We start from the raw sequence: 24,359 nt of genomic DNA, 5'->3' as shown, positions 1-24,359 counted from the left end.
GTGTGTGTATATATATTCTTTGTGCCTCCAGCATTGTGTGTTTTGTGAAACATGCATCACTTGCTTTAGAAAAAACCCCAGTATGGTACACAAGGAAAAGGCAGCAAGAGCGGGCAACACTGCCACGGCCTTCCAGCCATCCTCATTGTCAGGTTAATAGTTATTTTAGGTGACACTAAGGCCTGAATAGTGTGTGTAGATGAACAGCGAGTGCATTGTCGTTTTTGTGAATGGCTGAAATAGACCGAGGCCTATTCAGTCCGTGAATATGTGGAGCTGCTGTGTCCAGAATTGGATTTTTTTCCTTGCCACATTTATCTCGTATATATTTTCCTCGTCTTTTTCTACAGGTTTTCCCATTGGATTACGTTCTCATCACCGTCATCACAATGTACTTTGTCTTCACCTCAATGGCTGGGATCCGTAATATGGGGATTTGGTTCTTCTGGATAAGGGTGAGAGAAATCATGTCATTTCTGTTTGATCTTCATTCTCTTGCTTTTTAAAGAATGTTAAAAATGGTGCAAAGACTGTTTATTATTACTTTAGAAATGTAGCTTTGTATAGATCAAATGTAGTTTAAAATAAGGTCAGGTTTTGTGGCAAACATGGGAATTAAATGGACAAAACTGGGCCAAAAATGCCAGTTGTCCACGTTAAAATAAATATAAAAATAATAAATGAATAAAGAGTGTAATGTCTTTTGGTTTAAAGGTTTACAAAAAAATAATATATATATATATATATATATATATATATATATATATATATATATATATATATATATATATATATATATATATAGACACACACACACACACACACACACACACTGTGTCTCAAAAAAGAATAACAAAATTATTTTAAAATAAACAAATAACAAACATAAGACTGCTATAATAAATAACAAAAATAAGAATGCTTATCGTACTACAGGAATAACAATCACTAAATTTTGTACAGGAATAAAAGCGCAAACTGTGCATCAGATTAATCCTTTTATTTACTTTCCTTGGCGATGGTGTGATGATGAGATATTTATTTTTAGCTACATTACGTAAGACTTAAAAATTGTGTTTTTGAATGTGGATAAATGTTTGATTAAAGCTTTATGAGAACTGGCTACAGTGCTTCTTGTTTTCTTTGTGAATTTCTAACTAAAAAACTAGTTAAAATTGTTGATTGAATTACTTGTTGGTGAAAGTGGATCGCACTGGAACAGTATGTCACGTGGTGGGAAGTGGTCATCCACGCACTGCCTGTACTGTTAAAAATATCACCACTGTTGAAGACATGGTTCTGAGCCAAAAAGACGCACCACGTACCCGTCGCACTGTCCAACAGATTGCACGGGAGTCTGGGAATGAATGACTGCAATATGTAAACTTTATTTCTGTGCGTGCTAATTTAGTTTGCAAGAAATAAAATAAGTAATATTAATAATATATATATATATATATATATATATATATATATATATATATATATATATATATATATATATCAATATCATATAATTTCATCTATTTGCCATCTAATTACGAAACATAATTAAAGTTTGATTTTTTTGAGACATGGTGTATATATATATATATATATATATAACTATATATATATATATATATATATATATATATATATATATATATATATATATATATATATATAAAGTTGACCCATTGTAACCTTTGATTTGGTCCACCATCCCATCTAAGAGGAGGGTGAGTATGCTGGGGAGGTTATTTTTAATTTGATTCACTTTTTTGTTTTGTTTTATTGACAAGCTACAAAAAAAGCTAACTGAAATTAAATGTTGTAAATAAATCTCTTTTTTTAAATGTAAAAAATGTCACTGAACAGATGAGCCTTCAGATGAGCAAATCAAGGCAAAATTTAATTTAATTCTGTTATAAATTAGAATATTTTGTTTCTGCTGTAATACGGTCATTATATTACTTTATCAATTAACATAAAGCAATGTTTTCTAATCATTTTTAAACATTAACTAATTAAATTAAGAAATTACCCATTGAAATATATTAAACTTCAGCCCACTAGCCTCAATTAGATAGATGGATAAATAGATAGATAGATAGATAGATAGATAGATAGATAGATAGATAGATAGATAGATAGATAGATAGATAGATAGATAGATAGATAGATAGATAGATAGATAGATAGATAGATAGATAGATAGATAGATAGATAGATAGATAGATAGATCTATCATTTTCATTAATGTTTAACATTCATTAAAAATTAATGCTGTTATTTTTAACATAATCCCAACTATATCTGCATAGCATATCTCTGAAATTTAGGGTCAGGGCTTGGAAAAATAACTTTGTGGAGATCACAAGAGATTATTCTGTTTAGCAATTTTATGCCGTTTTCTCTATGTTGTTTTCCCTATATAGTTAAAGTGTCCGCTACATTAGCTCTACCCTGTCTTACCATCTTAAAGTGTTATCTCTATGGTACATTTTTGTTGTTTGGAAGGCTGTAGACTCTTCATACTGTGCCATATCAGTAATACAAAGATGCTTTTGTTCTTATCATGCAGCTGTATAAAATCAGGCCTCAGAGAACTCGACCACAGGCCCTGCTCTTTCTCTGCATGATCCTCCTCCTCATCGTCCTCCACACCAGCTACATGATCTACAGTCTGGCCCCGCAATACGTCATGTACGGCAGCCAGAAATACCTGCTGCAGGTGAGCCGTGGGTTTGTTTGTGTTGCATTCAATCCCCTGTGCTGTACGCCATCGGGATTACAGGATTACTGCTGTCGTATTCTCCGCAAACAGGGCCCACGCCGCTGACATAAGTATGTAATGATCAACCCTTTACAAAGCAAGTGTTTGAAAGCCTTTCAAAACCTTCTCTCCTCAAAACCTATTAAAGGCCGCTCCTGCGTCTCGCGTTTATTTTCTTTTTCGCTTCTTCAAAGGTCTTTGCATTTATATGAGGTTAAAAACTGACATCTTTGACCCGATCATGTTAGGTGCGAACATTTGCCTGTGTGTTCTTTAGTGCGCATCTATACATCTAGTCATATGTAGCCTAGCAACGGCTGATCAACGCTTGGCATGAAATCTGCATGGTTTATTCTGGCCAAGAACCACCCACTTAAACAGGAAGAGACCTTCAGACCTACATGTGACGCCGCTTTTCACACTTTCAGTGTTTTTATGTGCTAAATTATACCAATCTAGTCATGTCATCTTTATTAATGTACAACAATATGGATTTTTCAAAGCAGCTTCAGAGCAGTAAACTGAATTAGCCCCTAAATTACAAAATGACTTCATATATACACAAATGTGTAACTGGTTTATACAAACAGGTTGTTGGATAGAATAGTGTTTGGCTGTGATACAACTATTTGCATTTTTTTAACCTGAAAGTTTACATCTTTATGCGGAGTCACTGATTGGATCCAAGACCAGCGACGAGATGATCCCAAGGTTTCCATATCCGGGACCAGGCCGTATCCTGAGCTGCTGCTGCGCTGATGGTCATGGGGAGTGGAGAACATGAGTCTGATTCCAGTGACGCTCCAGGGACAGACGAGTCTTCGCTGAGGCCAGCTTCCAGCCTCCACCGTGGTGACTGAAGCTCTGCACAAGACTTTTGGCCAGCGGAGAAATTAAAATGGTCGTGCCCAACTGAGTCTGGTTCTCTCAAGGTTTTTTTTCTTCACTCTCCTATCAGGTGAAGTTTTTTTTCCCTCTCTGCTGTCGCCACTGGCTGGCATGTTTCAGGATTGGTAGAGCTACGCATCGATGAATTTGCTCTTCAGTGTTTGAACTCTCAGTAATGATTTTAAATCACACTGAACTGAGCTAAATAGAACTGAACTTAAACACTAAAAACTGAACTACACTGTTCCAGTTACTATGACCATTTATGTGAAGCTGCTTTGACACAATCCACATTGTAAAAGCGCTATACAAATAAAGTTGAATTGAACTGAATTGAAGATCATATATATTTAAAGGGCACCTAGGATGGAAATGGCGACTTTTGGAAGCTATTTGGACATAACTGTGTGCAGGTATAATATGTGCACTGTCATATTGGGGTGATAAAAGAACAATCAATCTCTTTTTTTTTTTTTATATATTTTCTGAAGTTAAAATAGGATCCAATTCCCTCTCATTTGGAGGCCTATACTGCAACGTGGTGTAGGAATACAGGTGTCCTGGCAAACCGAATTGATTGACAGCCGCTTATTAACTCCTGTGTGAATAATCATATCAACAGGACTTGCGCAAAGCAACTGGGATTAGAAGATCTGTTAAGCTCTCAGTGATCATCTGATCATCTTATCATCTGATCATCTGTGTGTGTGTGTGTGTGTGTGTGTGTGTGTGTGTGTGTGTGTGTGTGTGTGTGTGTGTGTGTGTGTGTGTGTGTGTGTGTGTGTGTGTGTGTGTGTGTGTGTGTGTGTGTGTGTGTGTGTGTGTGTGTGTGTGTGTGTGTGTGTGTGTGTGTGTGTGCGTGCGTGCGTGTGTGTGTGTGTGCGTGTGTGTGTGTGTGTGTGTGTGTGTGCGCGTGTGCTTGTGCGTGTGCGTGTGTGTGTGTGTGTGTATTTATTGCTGACAATATACATAGTAGTAGTACAGATTTTATTTCAACTAACAAAAATGATAACAGATTTTACCCTGTAATACAGAAGTAATATTGGATATCAAGACATGACAGCTTCAGTCAGCATTTTTATGCGCGCTGTGCATCAAGTGGTCATTGAACGGACTGTGAATGTCCATCTGCATCTGAAGCTGAAACTGACAAACTCTTCATTAGTCAGATCTGATGTCTCTAAGCCTAGCAGTCATCCTGCGTCTTTCCAGCGGTGCGCGGTTTGATGATTTCAAAAAAGTTCTGCCATATTTACGTACATACAAACTCAAATGAAGAGTAATTTGCTGTGCCTCTGACAAGCTGTCTGAAGGCTGATGGGGCAAATCATCTGGAGGACAGAAGAGGAAGAACAGCTCGCGGCAAGAGCCAATCTCTCATTCCTCTCGTAAACATCACATCATGCGTCCAAATCTGACCAATTACATCTGTCCTTCGCCCCTCTGCTGCGTCGGATGTAAATATTGAAATGAGCACAAACGAAAAAGCTAAGTTCTGTTGTCTGCTTAGGAGTTTTTGAATCCCAATTAAATTCCTGATTGCAAACTGCAGAATTAGAATTTAAATCGGAATGAAAGAAAGAGCGATTTACTGAAAGTTTCTTTTAAAAAACAATAGTTTGGACTGGATTTTTTCTTTAATGTATTTTTTTTTTACATGCATTCATTAATTTGTTCAAATGTATTATTTTGCAAATGTTTAATTTTTTTTAATTAAATGTTTTATTTAATTGTATCTATTTTGTTTGTGGCTCACAATATGATATCAACAAAAGGAAAAAATCCATGAATTTACAAGCTTATTTTTGCTCGCAATTTAAGAAAAAAAAGAATAACAATGTTGTTTTTGTTGAATATTTAATGGTATTGCGTATAAATATGTAGTATTTTATTTAATATTTTATAATATATTAAATTGTAATATATTTATATTATATTATATTATATTATATTATATTATATAAAATTTTATTTAATTGAATTTAATTATATTATATTATATTGTATTATTATATTATATTATATTATATTATATTATATTATATTATATTATATTATATTATATTATATTATTCTTTCGACTTAGTCTCTTATTTATCAGGGGTATCCTTATATTATATTATATTATATTATATTATATTATATTATATTATATTATATTATATTTATTAAATTATATTATACTAAATTATATTATATTATATTGTATTGTATTGTATTGTATTGTATTGTATTGTATTGTATTGTATTGTATTATACTGTATGTAATTTGTAGTATGGAGAGTTTTTAGTGCTAATAAGAAACCTTAAATAGTAAAAATAAATGATAGTCCATAAAGTACTTAAATATAAGTATAGTCATGCACGTAACCTTTCCAATTTTCCATACACATTTGCAAGCATAGTTTTGAAATGCGTTTTTACTTTCTATTCTTTTCATCATCCAGCATAAACAGCAGTACATTATGCCTGAACATGTGGAATGTGAAACCCAAAAAGCATATCAGTCAGTCTGCTTCTTACAATTAGCATGTCGTATAAAATCATGCAGATGAGTCAGTTAAGACTTATTTGTTTCCAGGATAATTGTAAGAAAGGAAAGAAAGTGTTGTTTATACTTTAGATTGTGTGCTTTTTTAACACTAAAGGAATTGTGCTAATTTATCTGCTCTTTAAAATGAAAAAGATTTACTTGACTACATTACAATATGGCAGGGTATTATGTTCCTCTTCATAATTTTTTGAATAAGTGCTATGTTAAATGTAACCTTTACATATATAAAGGCATTGCCATTTACTCCCTACTTTCCTTTTAGCATTAATAGTGCCATTGACATCACATAGCATAGAGTTTTGTTAATGGGGTGCTGCATAATGACTCTAAATAGACGAGGCATTGAAAAGACTGAAAATGACTTCATTTAAATACTTTCAGCAAGTATTATTGAAGGTTTGGTGGGTGGTTATATTGAATTGTATGTTCTATACTGTCAAACTATATTACTTTTTATGTTGAATGAAAAAATAAAGAATGAATTTCATTAATCTTAATGTAATTAAATTATTAAAATAGATTATTATTTTATAAATGTTATTTAAACAATATTTATTTATGCTTTTTAAGCAATGGTTATTTTACTTATAAAATTACTTATGTTTTACTTGCATGCAATTTGTGTCACATTCTATAACTCTGATTTTTTTTCTTTTGTTTTCAGACCCCGTTACCCACAGCAGTCCCTTCACAAAGCAATCGCTCTGCTACCATCACCAAGATATGTGATGCAGATGCTCCTGAAGGTAAGACTGACATCCTTTATCACTTCAGTAGCATCATTCTGCAGCTGCACTTTGCATTTTGCAAAGAGAGCACAAAATGGAGAATATGTCAAAGTCTATATCTTGTTCTTTTAAAGTTCAGGATAACAACTGGTCATGTATGTTGAAGGGGTCGCACAGTAGCAAAAAAACAAAACAAAACAAAAAACTGTTGAATTTTAAGGGGTCGAGAGCTGCCTTTTTTTCCTGCAAGTAACTCTGACTATCAGTTTAAGTGTACTTGATGGGGAAAATTTAGGGCTCTATTTTAACAATCTAGATGCAGAGTCTAAAGTGCATGGCGCAAAATCAATAAGGCCATGTCTGAATCCACTTTAAAGATGCTGTTTTAAAGATGTGAAATATGCTCTGCCCCAGAGCCCCAGCTCATGGTCTAACAGGGTTGTGCTTATTCTCTTAATGAGTTATGCATTAAAACAATCAGAATCTCGTCTCGAATTTCCTTTAAGAGTTAGTTGCGTCACATCATGATGCATTTGCTATTTACATGGCGGACTAACTTCACTAGCAGGAGTATTAAACAGTTAAACAGATTATTTCTGTGAGGATAAAGAACAAGCCTCTTCCATTTGGCCTCTTTTTTTTGTCATTACTTTATTTTTACACTTCACTTAACTCCTTTACTTTCATGGATAAGGAACATTGTACTCATTCCACTGAAGACATCCATTAGTCTATATATTAATTATTATTTTTTTATATTAAGCGCAAAGATTTTTTCTAAATTCAGTTCTAATTTCCAGCAAACTAATAAATGAGCAATAATAGCGAGTCAAAAAACTGAGTTATATCCAAATACGCGTCCTATTCTTATGCTCCATATAGGGACGCATATGTCTTTAAAACCCGACAGGTGAACAAATCTAAACTTGTTTTTATTAAAACAAATATAGATGCATATAATACATACTGCTAATAATAATAATAATATTATACAAATGCAAATTGTAATAAAAACTGGCAAAAAAAGGGATGGTGGCGTAAAGAAGTCATGGAGGTAGTGATTTTTATGTTTAAGTAGAAAATAATATTTTTTTGTAACATTTTAGTCCTTTCTTTTATTTCATATGTAAAGATATTTGTGTATTGCTGTACAACCAATGTTTAAACATTTGGGCCTGCACAACAATGTGCCAATGATGTGCCTTAACACACCCCCTTTATAGACCAGCATGCCCATGAGCCCACAAAGTGAAAATTACTCTTGCTCTGGTCTGAAAATAGTAACAGTGCCTCAGCTAAAAAGACCACATATATATATATATATATATATATATATATATATATATACATACAGTTGAAGTCAGAATTATTAGCCCCCTTTTGATTTTTTTTCTTTTTTAAATATTTCACAAATTATGTTTAACAGAGCAAGGAAATTTTCACAGTATGTCTGATAATATTTTTTTCTTTTGAAAAAAGCCTTATTTGTTTTATTTTGACTAGAATAAAAGCAGTTTTTAATTTAAAAAAATAAAAATAAAAATTTTGGGACAAAATTATTAGCCCCTTTAAGCTATTAATTTTTTTCGATAGTCTACAAACCATCGTTATAGAATAACTTGCCTACTTACCCTAACCTGCCTATAGTTAACCTAATTAACCTAGTTAAGCCTTTAAATGTCACTTTAAGCTGTATAGAAGTGTCTTAAAAAATATCAAGAAAAATATTATTTACTGCCATCATGGCAAAGATAAAATAAATCAGTCATTAGAAATGAATTTTTAAAACTATTAGGATTAGAAATGTGCTGAAACAATCTTCCCTCCAATAAACAGAATTTGGGGAAAAAAATAAACAGGGGCGCGAATAATTCAGGGGGGCTAATAATTCTGACTTCAACTAATTATTCGGTATTTATTTTAAATGTTTTTAAAAATATATAATTCAATATATATTTTTATACATACAATATGTTTTGTGTATAATAAAATGTATTTATTATATAATTTTTTTAAAATATTAAATAAATGCATAAATGTTAAAATTTTTTGTTTACGTTCAGTATAGGTGTTGTTTGTTTATTTAGCAAAAAAGCATTAATTTATTGAAAAGTGACTAAAGATATTTTGTTTGCCTTTCGAAATTTACGTTTTAAATAAATGCTTTCTTTTGAGCTTTTTATTCATCAAACAGTGCTGAAAAAACGTGCTTCACAATTTTCTCAAATTATTTTTATTAATTATAATTATAATAAAATGAAATATTTCTCGAGTAGCAAATAAGCATGCTTTCTGAAGATAATGTGATACTGAAAGCTAAATTAATCATGCTACAAATGCAGTTTGAATCACAGAAATATTATTTATTACAGGCATTTTAAAATGTAAATATTTAATTTTTATGGAAATACAGAAAAATCAAAGAAATGCAGCTTTAGTTAGCAGAGACTGTATTTTAATGTATCAAAAACATAAAGTACACTATCTTTGTTATAAATTTACATTTATTTTTTTATTTTTTTATTTTTTTATTTATTTATTTATTTATTTTAGTGTTGTTTTTTTTATTGTACCTAATTTTACCAAAAACTTTACAGCACAATATAAAATAGTAGCCTTATTACAAAATAATTAGTATTTTTAAGAAATTAAATTAGTAATTTAAGAAAATTGATTACATTTTTCAGTAGGATTTTCCAATCTCTTCGACCACAAGTTGGCAACAGCAGTTTGTGTGTGTTCGGAATTACAGCTCCTTTAGTTCTTCACTGGGAATTTTGTAATTACACTCAACTGCAATTACACTTCCAGCTTATACAGACTTGTACATTATACATTAACAACCTCAGAGTTATTAGCAGCTCTGTTTCGAAAGGTTTATGTCTTACAATGAAACCTACTCTAGTGTTTTCTATGGAGGAATGGAATTGGATTTGTATTTCTGGAAGGCAGCTGTTAGACTTTAAACGGATATTTACTTGATCTTTCTGACTTGTTTGTGTTCTCGATTACAGCGAGGTGGCCATGCAAATACAAGACTTTATATCTGTCACCTCGATCTGTGCGCTTCTAAAAATTTATTTTTCAGCTATGAGCAGAGTAAATAGTACAACACCATTTTTTTTTTTCACGGAGGACCGTATACATATAAGAAGCAGCAGCGATTTAATACTGATAGATGTGGGATGAAATGACAAACCAGCTGGAGACAGTCACACAATCTAAATAGGAGATTCAGGTTTGATGGACCATTGCTTTCCGGTACCTGTGTTTTGTCAGTTTTCAACATATCACAGTGTTTGCTTTTGTGAAGAAAAAAAAAGTGACCGTAAATAGTGAAAGATATGAAATGAGATGTCATTTCTGCAGAATGGTACAATAAGTAGCTCAGTTTGTACAGGGAGATTTATTGCAAAAGTTTTAATTATGCTCTATAAGGATAATTACTACTATGCTTTTGTAGTTGATTGTAGATGGATCTTCGTGAAGCACACATCACAATCTAGTGCCAGATATTAGAGAAACTGCAGAATGTTATTTTAGTTTATCTTAACCCAACAGTAATACAAATGGAAAAAAATGCTTCCTTTTGCCTTTTGAAAGATTTTGTTTACAGACGACGATGTTGTGGAAATGACTAAAATGCTGTTCTATGTATGCCAGGTCAGTAGATGCCAATGTTGCTTTGTAACGAAACACTGCAAGCCTGTTCTTATACCATTCTGTAGTCCAGGGGTCCGTTCTTCATACCTTGCTGAAATGATCTAAGATGATCTGGCATATCCTGAATCTTTTAATCTTGATAACTGATCCCTGGCTAACTTTGTTCTTCAAACAAGTCAGCAAATCAGATTTAAATGTCTGGATGGTCTGATCTGAGATCCCTGCGTTTGTTATGAAGAACAGATCTATCAATCCTCGTAATCATGATCAGCAATGCAACGATTGGCTGACGGCACATCAGCATAATGACATCATCTGATTAATATTCAATTATCTACGTATGTGAGCAAAATTGAAAAAAAAAAATTGTAGTAAATGGTTTGTTAAATATGATGCGCAATGCATTTCCACATTTGTTGTGGGCCGCAGGCTTTAAACTTCCATGTGTCGAGAATATTTAGCAATTTATTTAGTTTTACAGTTAGAGAGGATTTTCTTTATTATAGTAGCATATAGGTCTATTTAATCTTAATCAGCAAATTAAAATGAATTTTGCATTAAAAAGCATTTTGATATTGGTAAAGGTGTCTGCAAATTCTGCAAAGCATCAAATCATTGTCATATTAGCTGTCAAAACATGTGCGTGATTGCATTAATAATTATTATTATTAAGGTAAAAAACAAACAAGCTAACAAACAAAAAGAGTCGCATTTTGTGCATGTCTATTTTCAAACAGAAACTGTAAAGCTGGGTCAGTTCCTTAAAATAGTATGCATTTGTATCTTAAAGAAGTAAGCGTGTGTATCTAAAAAGTCTATATTAATGCATGTTCTCTTTGATCCCTTTGGGGAGAACCACCCCATTTCGTACTTTTATTTTGGAGGGCAGATTGCGTGAGTTTTATTTATACATATATTGTGTATATGTATGTATGAAACTTATGTAATAAAATATGTATATAAACGTAAATATTATTAATTATATCGGACGCATATATGAAAATGTACTGGCTCTTTCAAACATCATTTGGGAAATATTTAAAAACGAAAAAAAAAAAATTCAAGGGGGGTTTAATAAATCTGACATCAACGTTATGTACAGTTGAAACCAGAAGTTTACATTCACTGTATAAAAAGGCACATAACCATTAAAAAAGTCAGATGTTAATGTGACTAAACTTTTTCTCTTTTAGGTAAGTTAGGATTATCAATTTCTTTTTTTGTTATGCCTAATAGCAGAGCAATGAGAAAGAGATTTTTTGAGAAATTGTTATATATTTTCTTGAAAGTCAAGTTTACAAACAACAAGATTATTATGCCTCTGAAAAAGCTCAGATGATGGTGTCAAGGTTTTGGAAGTTTCTGATTGGCTATTTAACAACATTTGAGTTAATTGGAGGCACAAATGTAGAATAGTATTTAAGGAAAACCTCAAACACACTGCTTCCTTTTGTGACAACATGGGAAAATCAACAAGCCAGGATCAATAAAAAAGCCACATTACAATTTTCTAAATTACACTGGGAAAAAGAACAATTTTTGGAGACATGTCCTGTGGTCTGATGGAACTAAGATTGAACTGTTTCACCATAATGACCAGTGTTACATTTGGAGGACAAAGGGGAAAGCTTACAAGCCTAGGAACACCATCCCAACTGTAAAGTATGGGGGCAGCAGCATCATGTTCTGGGGCTGTTTTGCTGCAGGAGGGACTGGTCCACTTCACAGCATAGATGGCATCATGAAGAAACACTATTAAGTAGAAATACTGAAGCAACATTCCACCATATCAGCCAGAAAATTAAAAATTGGCCACAAATGGGTCTTCCAAACAGACCATGACCCTAAGTATACTGCCAAATTAGTTAAAATGTGCTTAAAGGACAACAGAGTGAATGTTTTGGAGTGGTCATCACAAAGCCCTGATATCAATCATATAGAAAATTTTTGGGCAGAGTTGAAAAAGCTTGTGCAAGCAAGACAACAAATCTGACTCAGTTACACCAATTATGTCAGGAGGAATGGGCCAAAATTCCTTCAAACTATTGTGAGAAGCTTGTGGAAGGATACCCAAACCAAAGTTATACAGTTTAAAAGCAAAGCTAAAAAAATAACCAAGAAAATGTGTGTAAACTTTTGACTGTCTAGAAGTTAATAAAAACAATTGTCAAAAAAATTCTCTCATTATTCTGACATTTAGATAACGTAATTCATTTAGGTAATCCTAACGGACCTAAAATAGTAAACGTTTAGTATGATTTACCATCAGACATTGTTTTTTGTTGTTGTGTTTTTAATAGTTTTGTTGCTTTTTTAGAGCATATGTAAACTTTTGGTTTCAACTGTATATCCTTGGTAGCTATAGCTGGAAAAAAATATATTTGATATTTTGCTTCATCCTTTCAGTTTTACATAATTCTGCACCACAAACAACAGATTCTTTTTCTGGTAATAACAGAAAGAAGAAAAGTAAAGTTAAATATTTCTCATATTTACAAGTTTTTACAAGTTTTGCATTATTCTGTACCTTTTGCACTATATACTGTTTAGCAAAACTCTGGTTTGCACTCCTCGTTATGTGCCCTTAAGTGTAATTTTATTATTAACAAATTTTAGTTTTTGCTCATATCTTTAGGATATATTATATGTAGTAATTGTATATATTGTTTTTACTTTTTAAAATTGTACATGTTGTATTAATATTATATGTTTTAGACCAAGGGTCTAAAAGTAACGCATTTTCGATTCTCTGTATGTCATCTACATGTCGTTGAATTGACTTTGAGTTTGACTAAACATCCCAAATGATGTTGGGATTTATAGATAAAACATTGATTTGGACATTTGAGTGATTTTAAGCTCTTTAATATCTGGATAATTTAATGCCAAGTTTGATTTTTACTGTGATTTTTTTTTTTTTTTAAGCTTTTTATGGGATTTACTTCAAAACCTGAGAAATAGAGCTATAAGTTGTCATAATGGTTACAGATAGAATTGTTTGTTAAGGTTTAATATAGCTACTGCCATCCAGCATGAGTGTGCAGTCATGATACTGTTTTCTATCCAGAGGAGGGCACTCTGATATTACAATCCACATCTCATTGGAGGATACCGGACTAATAATGAAATCAAAGATATTAATATGCAATTGGATCAGCGAACCAAGAAGAAGTGGCCAATCTTCCTTAATGTCCTTAAGACGTGTCCCCCATCAGCTGTAACCTTTCTTAAAATACACCTCTCTCTGCTGGGCTAAATTCCACCGTCTAATTGCTTCTCACTCACTTTCTGCCCGAATATCATACTGACTGCCTGACAAACTTTTCTGCCCCCCATTTTATAGGTTGCTAATCAAAATTCCAGTCATGTTAGACCTGACTTTAGCCACAAAGTGATTGTGTTAGCTTGATATTTTGCATATTTTCTCCAGAAAATAGGTGTTGCTTGCTCAAAACTCACTCCTGCAGCTGTTGCATGTGGTTGCTAAGGTCTTTTTAGCATAGTTCTATCCTGTTGCTGGGGTGTTTTAGGTGGCTGCTATGCATTTGCTAAGTTGTCTTTAGCTTGTTACTGTGATTTTGCCACAGTGAGTCTGTTATGGTATTGCAGGATTCTGATAGTTGTACAAAACATTTATTTTTGTTGTTGCTAGGGTGCCCTAAGTTGCCTAAGTTTTCTTGCTAAGGTGAATTGCTTCTGTGCGGTTGCTAGATTTGTATGTTTTGTAGTATTTGATGTTAAGATGAATCGTTTATTTTTACTTGTTTCTATGTTGTTGCTAGGCTGTTCTATGTGGTTGCTAAGATAATTACTTTTGATGATTTTTTTCTTTGCATGTTTCTAAACTAATAATAATAATTCCTTATATTTATAAAGCACATTTTCTGGAGCACTTTACACATTGGGGGGAATTTTCTTATCCACCACCAGTGTGCAGCATCCACCTGGATGACATGACGGCAGCCAGACAACACGCCAGTTGATTGGTGGAATAAGTGATGAAGCCAGTTATGATATGGGGATGGTTAGGAGGACATGTTGGACAGAGGCCACTTGGCAAGTTTGGATGCTGGGGTTAAATCCCTATTCTTTTTAAAGGACATCCTGGGATTTTTGACGACCACAGACCTCAATCAGTACCTCTGTTTAATGTCTCATCCGAAAGACGGTGCTCACTGAGCAGAATAGAGTCCCCTTCACTATACTGGGGTGTTAGGACCCATACAGACCACAGGTTGAGCGCCCCCTGCTGGCCTCACTAACACCACTTCCAGCAGCAACATAGCTTTTCCCATGTGGACTCCTATCCAGGTACTGATACTGGTACTTTTGCTGGCGGCTAAACTGTTGATAGGGGATTGTTATTGTTTTTAAAATGTGTTTCGGTGTTCTTACTTGGGTGTTTTTATGTTTTGCTTAAAAAAACATGAAATTTCTTTAGCATGTTTCTCTGCTGTTGCTAGGGTGCTCTAAGTATTCTAAGGTAAGTTGCTTTTGTATGTTTCTGTATTCTTGCTATGGTATTCTATATGTCTATGTTCAAATGTTTTCTACTTGTTTATATGGTGTTGCTAGAGAGTTCTACTAGTTGCTAAGGTTTAATGTTTTTATTATGCTGCTTAGGTGAATATGTTTTGCCTGTTTCTGTGCTGTTGTTAGGGTGCTGTAGATAATTGATGTTTTTCATGTGTTTCAGTGCTTTGACTAGGGTTTTCTGTTTTGGTAAAGAATGCTGTTGCTAAGGTGGTCTAGTCGGTTGCCAAGTTGAACAGTTTTGTTGTGTTAGCTGTTACTAGGGTGATCTAGGAGGTTTTTCGAAAATAACTCTTTGCTGTGCTAAGTTTTTTTTGCATTTCTCTGTTGTTCTATATGGTTGTTACACATTTTCTGGTGGTCTAAATTGATTTTCTGAATGTTTCTACTCTGTTTCCTTGGATCCCTTTGTTGTTAGTATATGACACTCGTTTTATTGGTTATAGGCTAGGTGAGCAGAAAAAGTCAGATTTATCTGAATCGTAATGACACATCTCTCCTCAACTAGTTGCATGATTTGAAGTGTCTCTCGCAGGGGTGCTCTAGGTGGTTGCCAAGGTGAACAGTTTTGTTGTGTTGGCTGTTGCTAGGTTGATCTAGGAGGTTTTTCCAAAATAATTTTCTTTGCTGTGTTTTCTTTGATAGGGAGTGAGGTGGTTGTTAAGTTGAGTTTTTTTGGAATTTCTATGCTGTTCTAGATGGTTGTGACACATTTTCTGTGGTGTTCTAATCGATTTTCTGATTGTTTTACTCTGTTTGCTTGGATCTTTTTGGTGTAAGTATATGACACCCATTTTATTGGCTGCTAGGTGAGCAGAAAAAGTTAGATTGTTCTAAGCAGTAATAACACATCTGTCCTCAACAAGCTGCATGATTTGAAGTATCTGTCACTAGGGTGCTCTTGGTTGTTGCTAAGGTGAACAATTTTGTTCTGTTAGCTGTTGCTAGGTTGATCTAGGTGTTTTTTCCTAAATAATTGCCTTTGCTATCTTTGTTTTTTGCTAGGGAGTTCTAGGTGGTTGCATTGTTTGGCATTGCTGTGCTGTTCAAGACGGTTGTTACACATTTTCTGTGGTGTTCTAATTGATTTTCTGAATGTTTTTACTCTGTTTGCTTGGATCCCTTTGGTGTAGGTGTATGACACTCATCTTATTGGCTGCTAGGTGAGCAAAAAAAGTCAGATTGTTCTAAGCAGTAATAATACATCTCTCCTCAACTAGCTGCATGATTGAAGTATCAATCATGTTCTCAGCACACGGCACAAGTTGTACATGCTGTTCAAATCCCTAACCTTAGGTACTGCATATGAGCAACACAAATCAACATGTTTTCCTTAGCCAAATGCCTCTAATAACTAGATGACAAAAAAAGCTGAACAAAGAACAGTTGCGTGGCATTAGTCTCTGTCTGCGTGAACACTTCCTCATGCGCTTCCGTCAAACAATGCTCTGTATCATAACCCAATTAAGTCTCTCAAAGCAAAACGAGGTGCTGTCTCACACAATGGAGGATAAATCTGTGCAACAGAAGTTGCTCTGCGGGTCACCCGAAATTGATCCATCTCCAGTTGACTCGCACTTTAGAACCAGCATAGTTTTAAGCCGTCTGCTTGCCAACCGGCACAGCCTCCCAATCTGTTTGTGTGGGTTTTGGCCTTTTCCCATCTGCGGTCAGTCAACGGAGCCCAGTCATTGTGTTTCTGCCACCTACCCGTCATCAGCAAAACGCCTCATTACTGTTTTCAGATAGAACAGCTCAAGACAAGCTGTACACCGTCCATTAGCACGGGACTCTCCATCGCTAAACAGCGGGAGATGCGATTTCCATTTGCTTTTATTACAATTACTGTTTACTATCAGTATGTTGCTGCTTTTGGCAAAACATTGCTGGAAAAAAACATGGTTCAAAAAACAGTTATTCATAATTTACGTTAGGGCTGTGCAAATAATCAAAAATCCGATTTCAATTTCGATTTTGGCTTCTAACGATTATGAAAAATCATTAATCGAGATAAACGATTATTCCATTATTTACTGCCCCCTTTCCAGTTCTCCTCACTTGTTTCTCTTAAAAGCGCGAAAGACTGCATGCTTGTGTATGCGGCGCGCAGACAGTCAGAGGCATGCGGTCTGCACTTGGTCTCATTCGCACACTGTGACGAGCAGAGCGCAGACATCTAAAGTCATCTTTACAGGAGCGCTTAAAGGTCAAATAGGTGTCAAAACGCGGTGTTTAGTGATAATTCATATTAACCCTCATTTTGTAATAAGGATCAAAAGACACGTGAAAGCAAATCCATTAAAGTAACTGCGCACAATTCTTACTGCCGCCTTTTTTATCATTATTAATAAAACAACGAGAAAATCCCTCAGTGCTCTTGACTGAAGACTTTTGTAGCTAAAGTGTTTTTCTTACAGTGAAGATGCTTAAAGTACAGTTTGTTTCATATTTTTATTCTATTGTATTTATTTCTCTTTCCTTTGCAGGGTGGAAAATAACTGTATATATGCAGTTGAAGTCGGAATTATTCGCCCTCCTGAATATTAGCAACCCTTTCCCCCCCCAATTTCTGTTTAATGGAAAGAAGATTTATTTTCAGTACATTTCTAAACATAATAGTTTTAATTACTCATTTCTAATAACTGATTTATTTTATCTTTGCAATGATGACAGCTCATAATATTAGACTAGATATTTTTTAAATACAAGCATTCAAATTCAAAGTGTGATTCAAAGGCTTAATTAGGGTAATTAGGCAGGTCATTGTATAACAGTAGTTTTTTCTGCAGACAATCAAAATTATATATTGCCTAAAGGGGCTAATAATATTGACCTTAAAAGAGGTTTCAAAATATTTAAATCTGCTTTTATTCTAGCCAAAACAAAACAAATAAGCCTTTCTCCAGAAGAAAAAATATTAGAGGAAATACTGTTAAAATTCCTGGCTTTGTTAAACATAATTTGGGAAATATTTATTTAAAAAAAAAACATTCTCAGGAGTGCTAATAATTTTGACTACAACCAATAATCGTTTGGAATAATCGTGATTACAATTATGACCAAAATAATCGTGATTATGAATTTTCCCAAAATCGAGCAGCCCTAATCTACGTACGTCTGCATGCATTCAAATTCTTCCTCAATATTAGCTAATGTTATCTTCATTTTTTTTTCCTTAAATCCTTTAATGATGCTGAGCAAGTTTGCATCAGCCTGTTTGCGGTACGAGTTAATTGACAAAAGTCTTATTATTTAGGTTTTTGCTTACACTGAATCATCTGTCTCCATCTTTCTCCAGATGGCAAATCGCAGCAAATATTTGACTGTTCCTGTGGTTGCCTCTGATATTGAGACTCTCGCCTCATTATCAGGGTTTGATTTCTGTGATTGGAGTCGCTCTTGCTGAGAGGCGGCTGTTTTTCACCCCAATGATTTCTCGGATCGTTGCTGTGAAGTCAGATTTGTTGTCTTTGTTCTGGGTAATAGGAACAGACAAAAAAAAAAAAAAGAGTCCAAAAAGAGACCACTTTTTATCTGTTTAATGATGCCGAGAGCCAGTCAGCTTGGTTGAGGAAGTGAGTGCAAATGATTGTTATTGTTGACATGATTTATGGCTACATAATGCCCTGTTGAGGTCATTCATTGGACCATTACTCACCAGCAACTCCAGCCGTAACAAACAAAGTTAACAAAGCTTTTATATTTGAGGTCATATTAATCATATGCATAAGACTTTTAGGGTCATGTAAGGTCAACATTCTTTCATTCTATTTCTTATTTCTATTTTATTTCTGTATATATAAAGTATGTTAAAGGGTCACGAAACACCAAAACACATTTTTTGAGCTGTTGACAGTCGTATATGTGTCCCACACTGCTATAAACCCTATTAGGACACCTATATTTCACAAAAAAGTGTAAATTGGTTGTTTTTGCGTTATTTCAAGCAAATTCGTACTTCCGGTTTGAAACGAATTTTTGAAGCTGCGTCACGGTCATGACATAATAGCGTTGTATTCCAGCGTGCAGACTGGGCGTCTGTGCCAAAGTGAGTCTTATTACGTCTTACAGTGTGATGCATTAATGCATGAGTAAGGCTTGGTTCAAACCAATCAGCGCGCTCTATTGTGCAACTTCATTAATATTCATTAGCGTCACAGTGTTTTCACCACAGAGACGCCACGTTGTGTTGGCAAAACAAGCGTGAAGTGTTGCTTTTAAAGTTTGCTGCCGTTAAGTTTTGTTTTCATTTTCTCTCTGTGAGAGCGCAGCTGGCGTCACGTGTGGATTAACAGTGTACGCGACGCTCAACAACAATAACTTACGTGTCTAAGGAGGATTATTGTTTACCTGAGAGCTGTTCTCATCTGCAAATGCTGAGATCTGGATTCGCTTGTAGTATTCTCTTAATAAAGACGCAGCTCTAGTTGCTGGTGATTGTCCTGTCTCTACAGATTTGGTAAGTGAGCGACCAGTACTCTTTGTTTATTCAGTTTGCTCGTATCGAACTAAGTTAACTATTGCACTGAGTCACCGAGTGTAAACACGTTAGCATCACAACCAAACTTTAACCTCGTGTAGGGTTTTTACCGCATTTAGTGACCGGAATAACACACGCGGCTTTCTGACACTACCTGCCGTGTGCATCTAAGTTTCCGGGAAATGCAGATTTTTTTTTTCTCTCATTCGCCGTGCGGTATCAAACATTGCATGAAAAATACACGCTTAAAGCAGTTCCTCGAATCAAATATCTCGTTTGTCGCGAGGGGCATGAATGAATTCCCTGAATGAAAGAGCTAAACTGCAGTTAAAGTCCAACATTCAATAATTTGGCAAATAATTCGACTACAGATGTCCATGTAGGTTAAACACCATCACTTTCTCCTGTCTGTGTATTTTGACTCTGAAACTCGTGCGTGCCCAAAATAGACACTTCCACACCCTCCCACTTTAGTTCCTCCGACCAAACATCTTTGGAAATAGAAAGGACTACAAATTCAAATGAGATGTTTTCAATGTTTACAATTTCAAGTAAATGTAATATTTTTGTTGTTCTCTTGATTATTCATATTTATTTAATATATATTTAATATATTTAGCACATACATTAGGGTGTACACATTTTGCACCTTTAATTTAAGTTATTTTGTTATATCAGTTCTGGTTTTGGCTTTGGTACTCAAAACTTTACATTTACAAATATCTTGTACACTACCTGACAAAAGTCTTATCGTTGTTCTAGTTGATCATTTGGAAAAGTGGCAGAAGGTATATTTTTCAGATGAATCGTCTGTTGAACTGCATCCCAATCATCACAAACACTTCAGAAGACCTATTGGAGCCTGCATGGACCAAAGATTCTCACAGAAATCAATCAAATTTGTTGAATGGAAAATCATGATTTGGGGTTACATTCAGTATGGTGGTGTTCGAGAGATCTGCAGAGTGGATGGCGACATCAACAGGCTGAGGTATCAAGACATTTGTGCTGCTCATTACATTACAAACCACATGAGAGGGTAAATTTTTCAGCAGTATAGTGCTCCTTTTCATACTTCAGCCTCCACATCAAAGTTCCAGAAAGCAAAGAAGGTCAAGGTGCTCCAGGATTGGCCAGCTCAGTCTCCAGACATGAACATTATTGAGCATGTCTGGGGTAAAATGAAGAAGGAGGAGGCATTGAAGATGAATTCAATGAATCTTGATTAACTCTGGGAGTCCTGCAAGAGCGCTTTCTTTGTCATTCCAGATGACTTTATTAATTCGTTTTTGGAGTGATTGCAGAGATGTATGGATGCAGTCTTTTTCCACTGCATCATGACTTTATATTCTACACTGTACATTATTTCTGTTAAGTGAGACTTTGGTCTCAGCAAAGTCAGACATTACTGTCCTAATCGAATAATTAAAAATGCCTGGTCATATTTTATTTTGATAAAATAAGTGTAATCTAAAGGCCTTTGCCTTTTGTTTAAGCCACTTGTTTGTTGTTCCTAAAACATGGATAGGCGACAAGACTTCTGTCAGGTAGTGTACAGCATGTTATTGGCAATATTCAATTAAAAGATAGATCTGTAAGGGTGTACCTATCTCATATGTATAATTTTTATTATTTAATTAATTATTTATTGTTTTTTTTGTCAACAAGTATACAATTTAACTATTTGTTAACATATTACATTATTATATTTTTATTATGTATTTTTGCAATATGTAGTTTACAATATGAAGTCTACAATTGTTGCAGTTTGTAGTCTAATTTAGAAAGTCCTTGCAAAAGGAAATGTTAATGCACTTTCTTTTGTTATAGAAAACAATGGCATATGCTCTTTTTCTCACTGTATTTGTATGAATCTGATAAATCAATTATATCAAGCACAATCTAAAAGTAGTCAAAATATATTACCTACAACTTTTGAGCTTTCTCTAAAGGCTTCATTGTTTTTGGAGCCTTCACAACATAGTTTACTTTTTCAGCATTTTGATAGTTTTATGGTGATTAATATGATGCTCATGAATGCTTACATTTTTTTTTTTTGTTTGACAGAGAGGTGAAGTTCTCCTCTTTTCCCATTTTTAAAGAGTAGCAAATGGCGAAAGCCACAGTTAAAACAAAGTGCCTAAAGTATCCGCTTAATTATTGTAATTGAATGAGCAATCAATTCAGCCCTTTCCCCAATTCTCTCAACGTATCGACTGTCACTTTGAAGCCCTTGATGAGACGCCTGAAACTATGTCCCAGCCCAAATGTCTTCATCCTGGTGTACCTGTTGACCCGCCAGCTGGCTTGCGGATGGAAGAATTGAATACTATCGACATTTTCTTTTTTTTGTTGGCGTTTTTCATCTGCAGTCCTCTCGCTCTGCCAGCTCTTTCCCTGTAGTGCATCAGCTCTGGTCTCCTCATCAGTCTGGAAGCTCTGCTCCGTCTTGCGTAACAGCCGTTGCACAAGCAGGCATGAGTGGGAGGAAGTGTCAAACAGGGAGAAACACATGCGACATCCAGCCGAAAGTGCCTCGAACCCGCGCTCTCCAACCCCGCCACGCTCACGCCTCAAGCCCACAGAGCAAGAGGCCAGTCCTGCTTCACAGAGCACAGCTTGCATTGGCAGTAAAAGCAGGGTTTGTCCTTCAAGCTCCCGGAGGAAGCGCTTTGTGTTTGAGTGATGGAGAGTGTCAATTAGTGATGGGATGTACAGTAAGACAACGGAGAAAATGTGTCATCCAGTAGAGACATGCGGGTGTGTATATATATTTGGGATGCTGCTTTAGTGCTTTACGTTATTTTCATGTGAAAGTGAAATATGGGGAAATGTGAAAGTACAGAGTATGACACATCCTAAACATGTCAAAACGCAGAATAACTGGTTATTATGGGGTGTTGCTGGGAGTGATTGCTTACAGTTGCCAAGCAACATCGGAACTTGATGTGTTTATAGAGACTTGAGTTGATGTGCAGTCGCAGATGTAGGGTTGCTGACGTTCTTACATGAGTTTGTGTGTGCATCCATATATAAATATATATATATATATGTAATATGCAATACATTTGTAATTTATATTATTTTATATAATATAAATATATAATATAATATTAATATATAATATTTTAATAAATATTTCAGTATATATATATATATATATATATATATATATATATATATATATATAAATATAAATATACACACACACACACACACACACACACATATATATATATATATATATATATATATATATATATATATATATATATATATATATATATATATATATATATATACAAAATATGCTTCAATATATGTATGTAAAATGTAATTGTTTTATATATTTATGAATATTTCAATATTTGGGCGGCATGGTGGCGCAGTGGGTAGCGATGTCATCTCACAGCAAGAAGGTCGCTGGTTAGAGCTTTGGCTGGGTCAGTTGGCATTTCTATGTGGAGTTTGCATATTCTCACTATGTTTGTGTGGGTTTCCTCCGGGTGCTCCTTTTCCCCCCACAGCCCAAAGACATGTGCTATAGGTGAATTGGGTAATGGGAATGAGAATTGTGAGCGAGAGTGATGGGTGTTTCCCAGTGATAGGTTGCAGTTGGAAGGGCATCCACTATGTACAACATATGCTGGATAAGTTGGCGGTTCATTCCACTTTGGCAAAACCAGATTAATTAAGGGACTAAGCCGAAAAGAAAATTAATGAATGAATTTCAATATTTAATCTTTACATATTGTAAATGTTAAAATTATTACTTTAATATTCATATAATATTAATAATATTTTATTTATGTTAAAATTTCTAATATGCATATATTAAACATTGAAATATTTATTAAATATTAAATATTATGTGACAAAATATGCTTCAGCATATGTATTTAGAAATATATCATTATTTTTCTTTATATATATACAGTTGAAGTCAGAATTATTAGCCCACTTTTTTTTTCTTTTTTAAATATTTCCCAAATTATGTTTAACAGAGCAAGGAAATATTCACAGTATGTCTGATAATATTTTTTCTTCTGGAGAAAGTCTTATTTGTTTTATTTCAGCTAGAATAAAAGTATAATAGTAGAATAAAAATAACTGAATTCTTTAAAAACCATGTTTGAGACAAAATTATTAGCCCCTTTAAGCTAATTTTTTTTTTCCTGATAGTCTACAGAACAAACCATCGTTATACTATATATATATATATATATATATATATATATATATATATATATATATATATATATATATATATATATATATATATATATATATATATATATATATATGTATATATATACACACACACACACAATATTATTCACCTTATTAATCTAGTTAGGCCTTTAAATGTCACTTTAAGCTGTATAGAAGTGTCTTGAAAAATATCAAGTAAAATATTATTTACTGTCATCATGGCAAAGATAGAATAAATCAGTTATTATAAATAAGTTTTTAAAACTATTATGCTTAGAAAATGTGCTAAAACAATCTTCCCTACATTGAACAGAAATCAGGGGAAAAAAAAAACAGGGGCTCTAATAATTCAGGGGGGCTAATAATTCTGACTTAAACTATATATATATATATATATATATATATATATATATATATATATATATATATATATATATATATATATATACATTTTTATTATTATTATTATTATTATTATTTTTGCTTTTGTTCAGCACATGCAGCTTTTATGATCGGTGCATTTAAAATCAACAGGGTGCAATT

General features: G+C 33.9%; 1 protein-coding gene and 1 long non-coding RNA gene across 2 annotated transcripts in view; one reads left to right on the top strand and one right to left on the bottom strand.

Annotated features, from left to right (window-relative positions):
- The window catches only part of lmbrd1 (LMBR1 domain containing 1), a 175,207-nt gene that overhangs the window by 129,932 nt on the left and 20,916 nt on the right, over positions 1-24,359 (top strand). The window contains 3 exon segments of the mRNA NM_001008612.1: positions 351-455; positions 2,567-2,716; positions 6,865-6,946. Coding sequence (NP_001008612.1) covers positions 351-455; positions 2,567-2,716; positions 6,865-6,946 — 337 coding nt within the window.
- On the bottom strand, positions 2,271-5,464 carry LOC141377045 (uncharacterized). The gene is made up of 3 exons (XR_012388853.1): positions 4,530-5,464; positions 4,075-4,337; positions 2,271-3,709 (listed from the first exon to the last, which is right to left on the bottom strand). It is a non-coding gene; the product is annotated as an uncharacterized lncRNA (long non-coding RNA).

The sequence above is a fragment of the Danio rerio genome, chromosome 13, assembly GCF_049306965.1.
Source record: "Danio rerio strain Tuebingen ecotype United States chromosome 13, GRCz12tu, whole genome shotgun sequence".
Taxonomy (NCBI): domain Eukaryota; kingdom Metazoa; phylum Chordata; class Actinopteri; order Cypriniformes; family Danionidae; genus Danio; species Danio rerio.
Note: the sequence above shows the minus strand (reverse complement) of the source record. Positions and strands in the feature narration are given on the sequence as shown.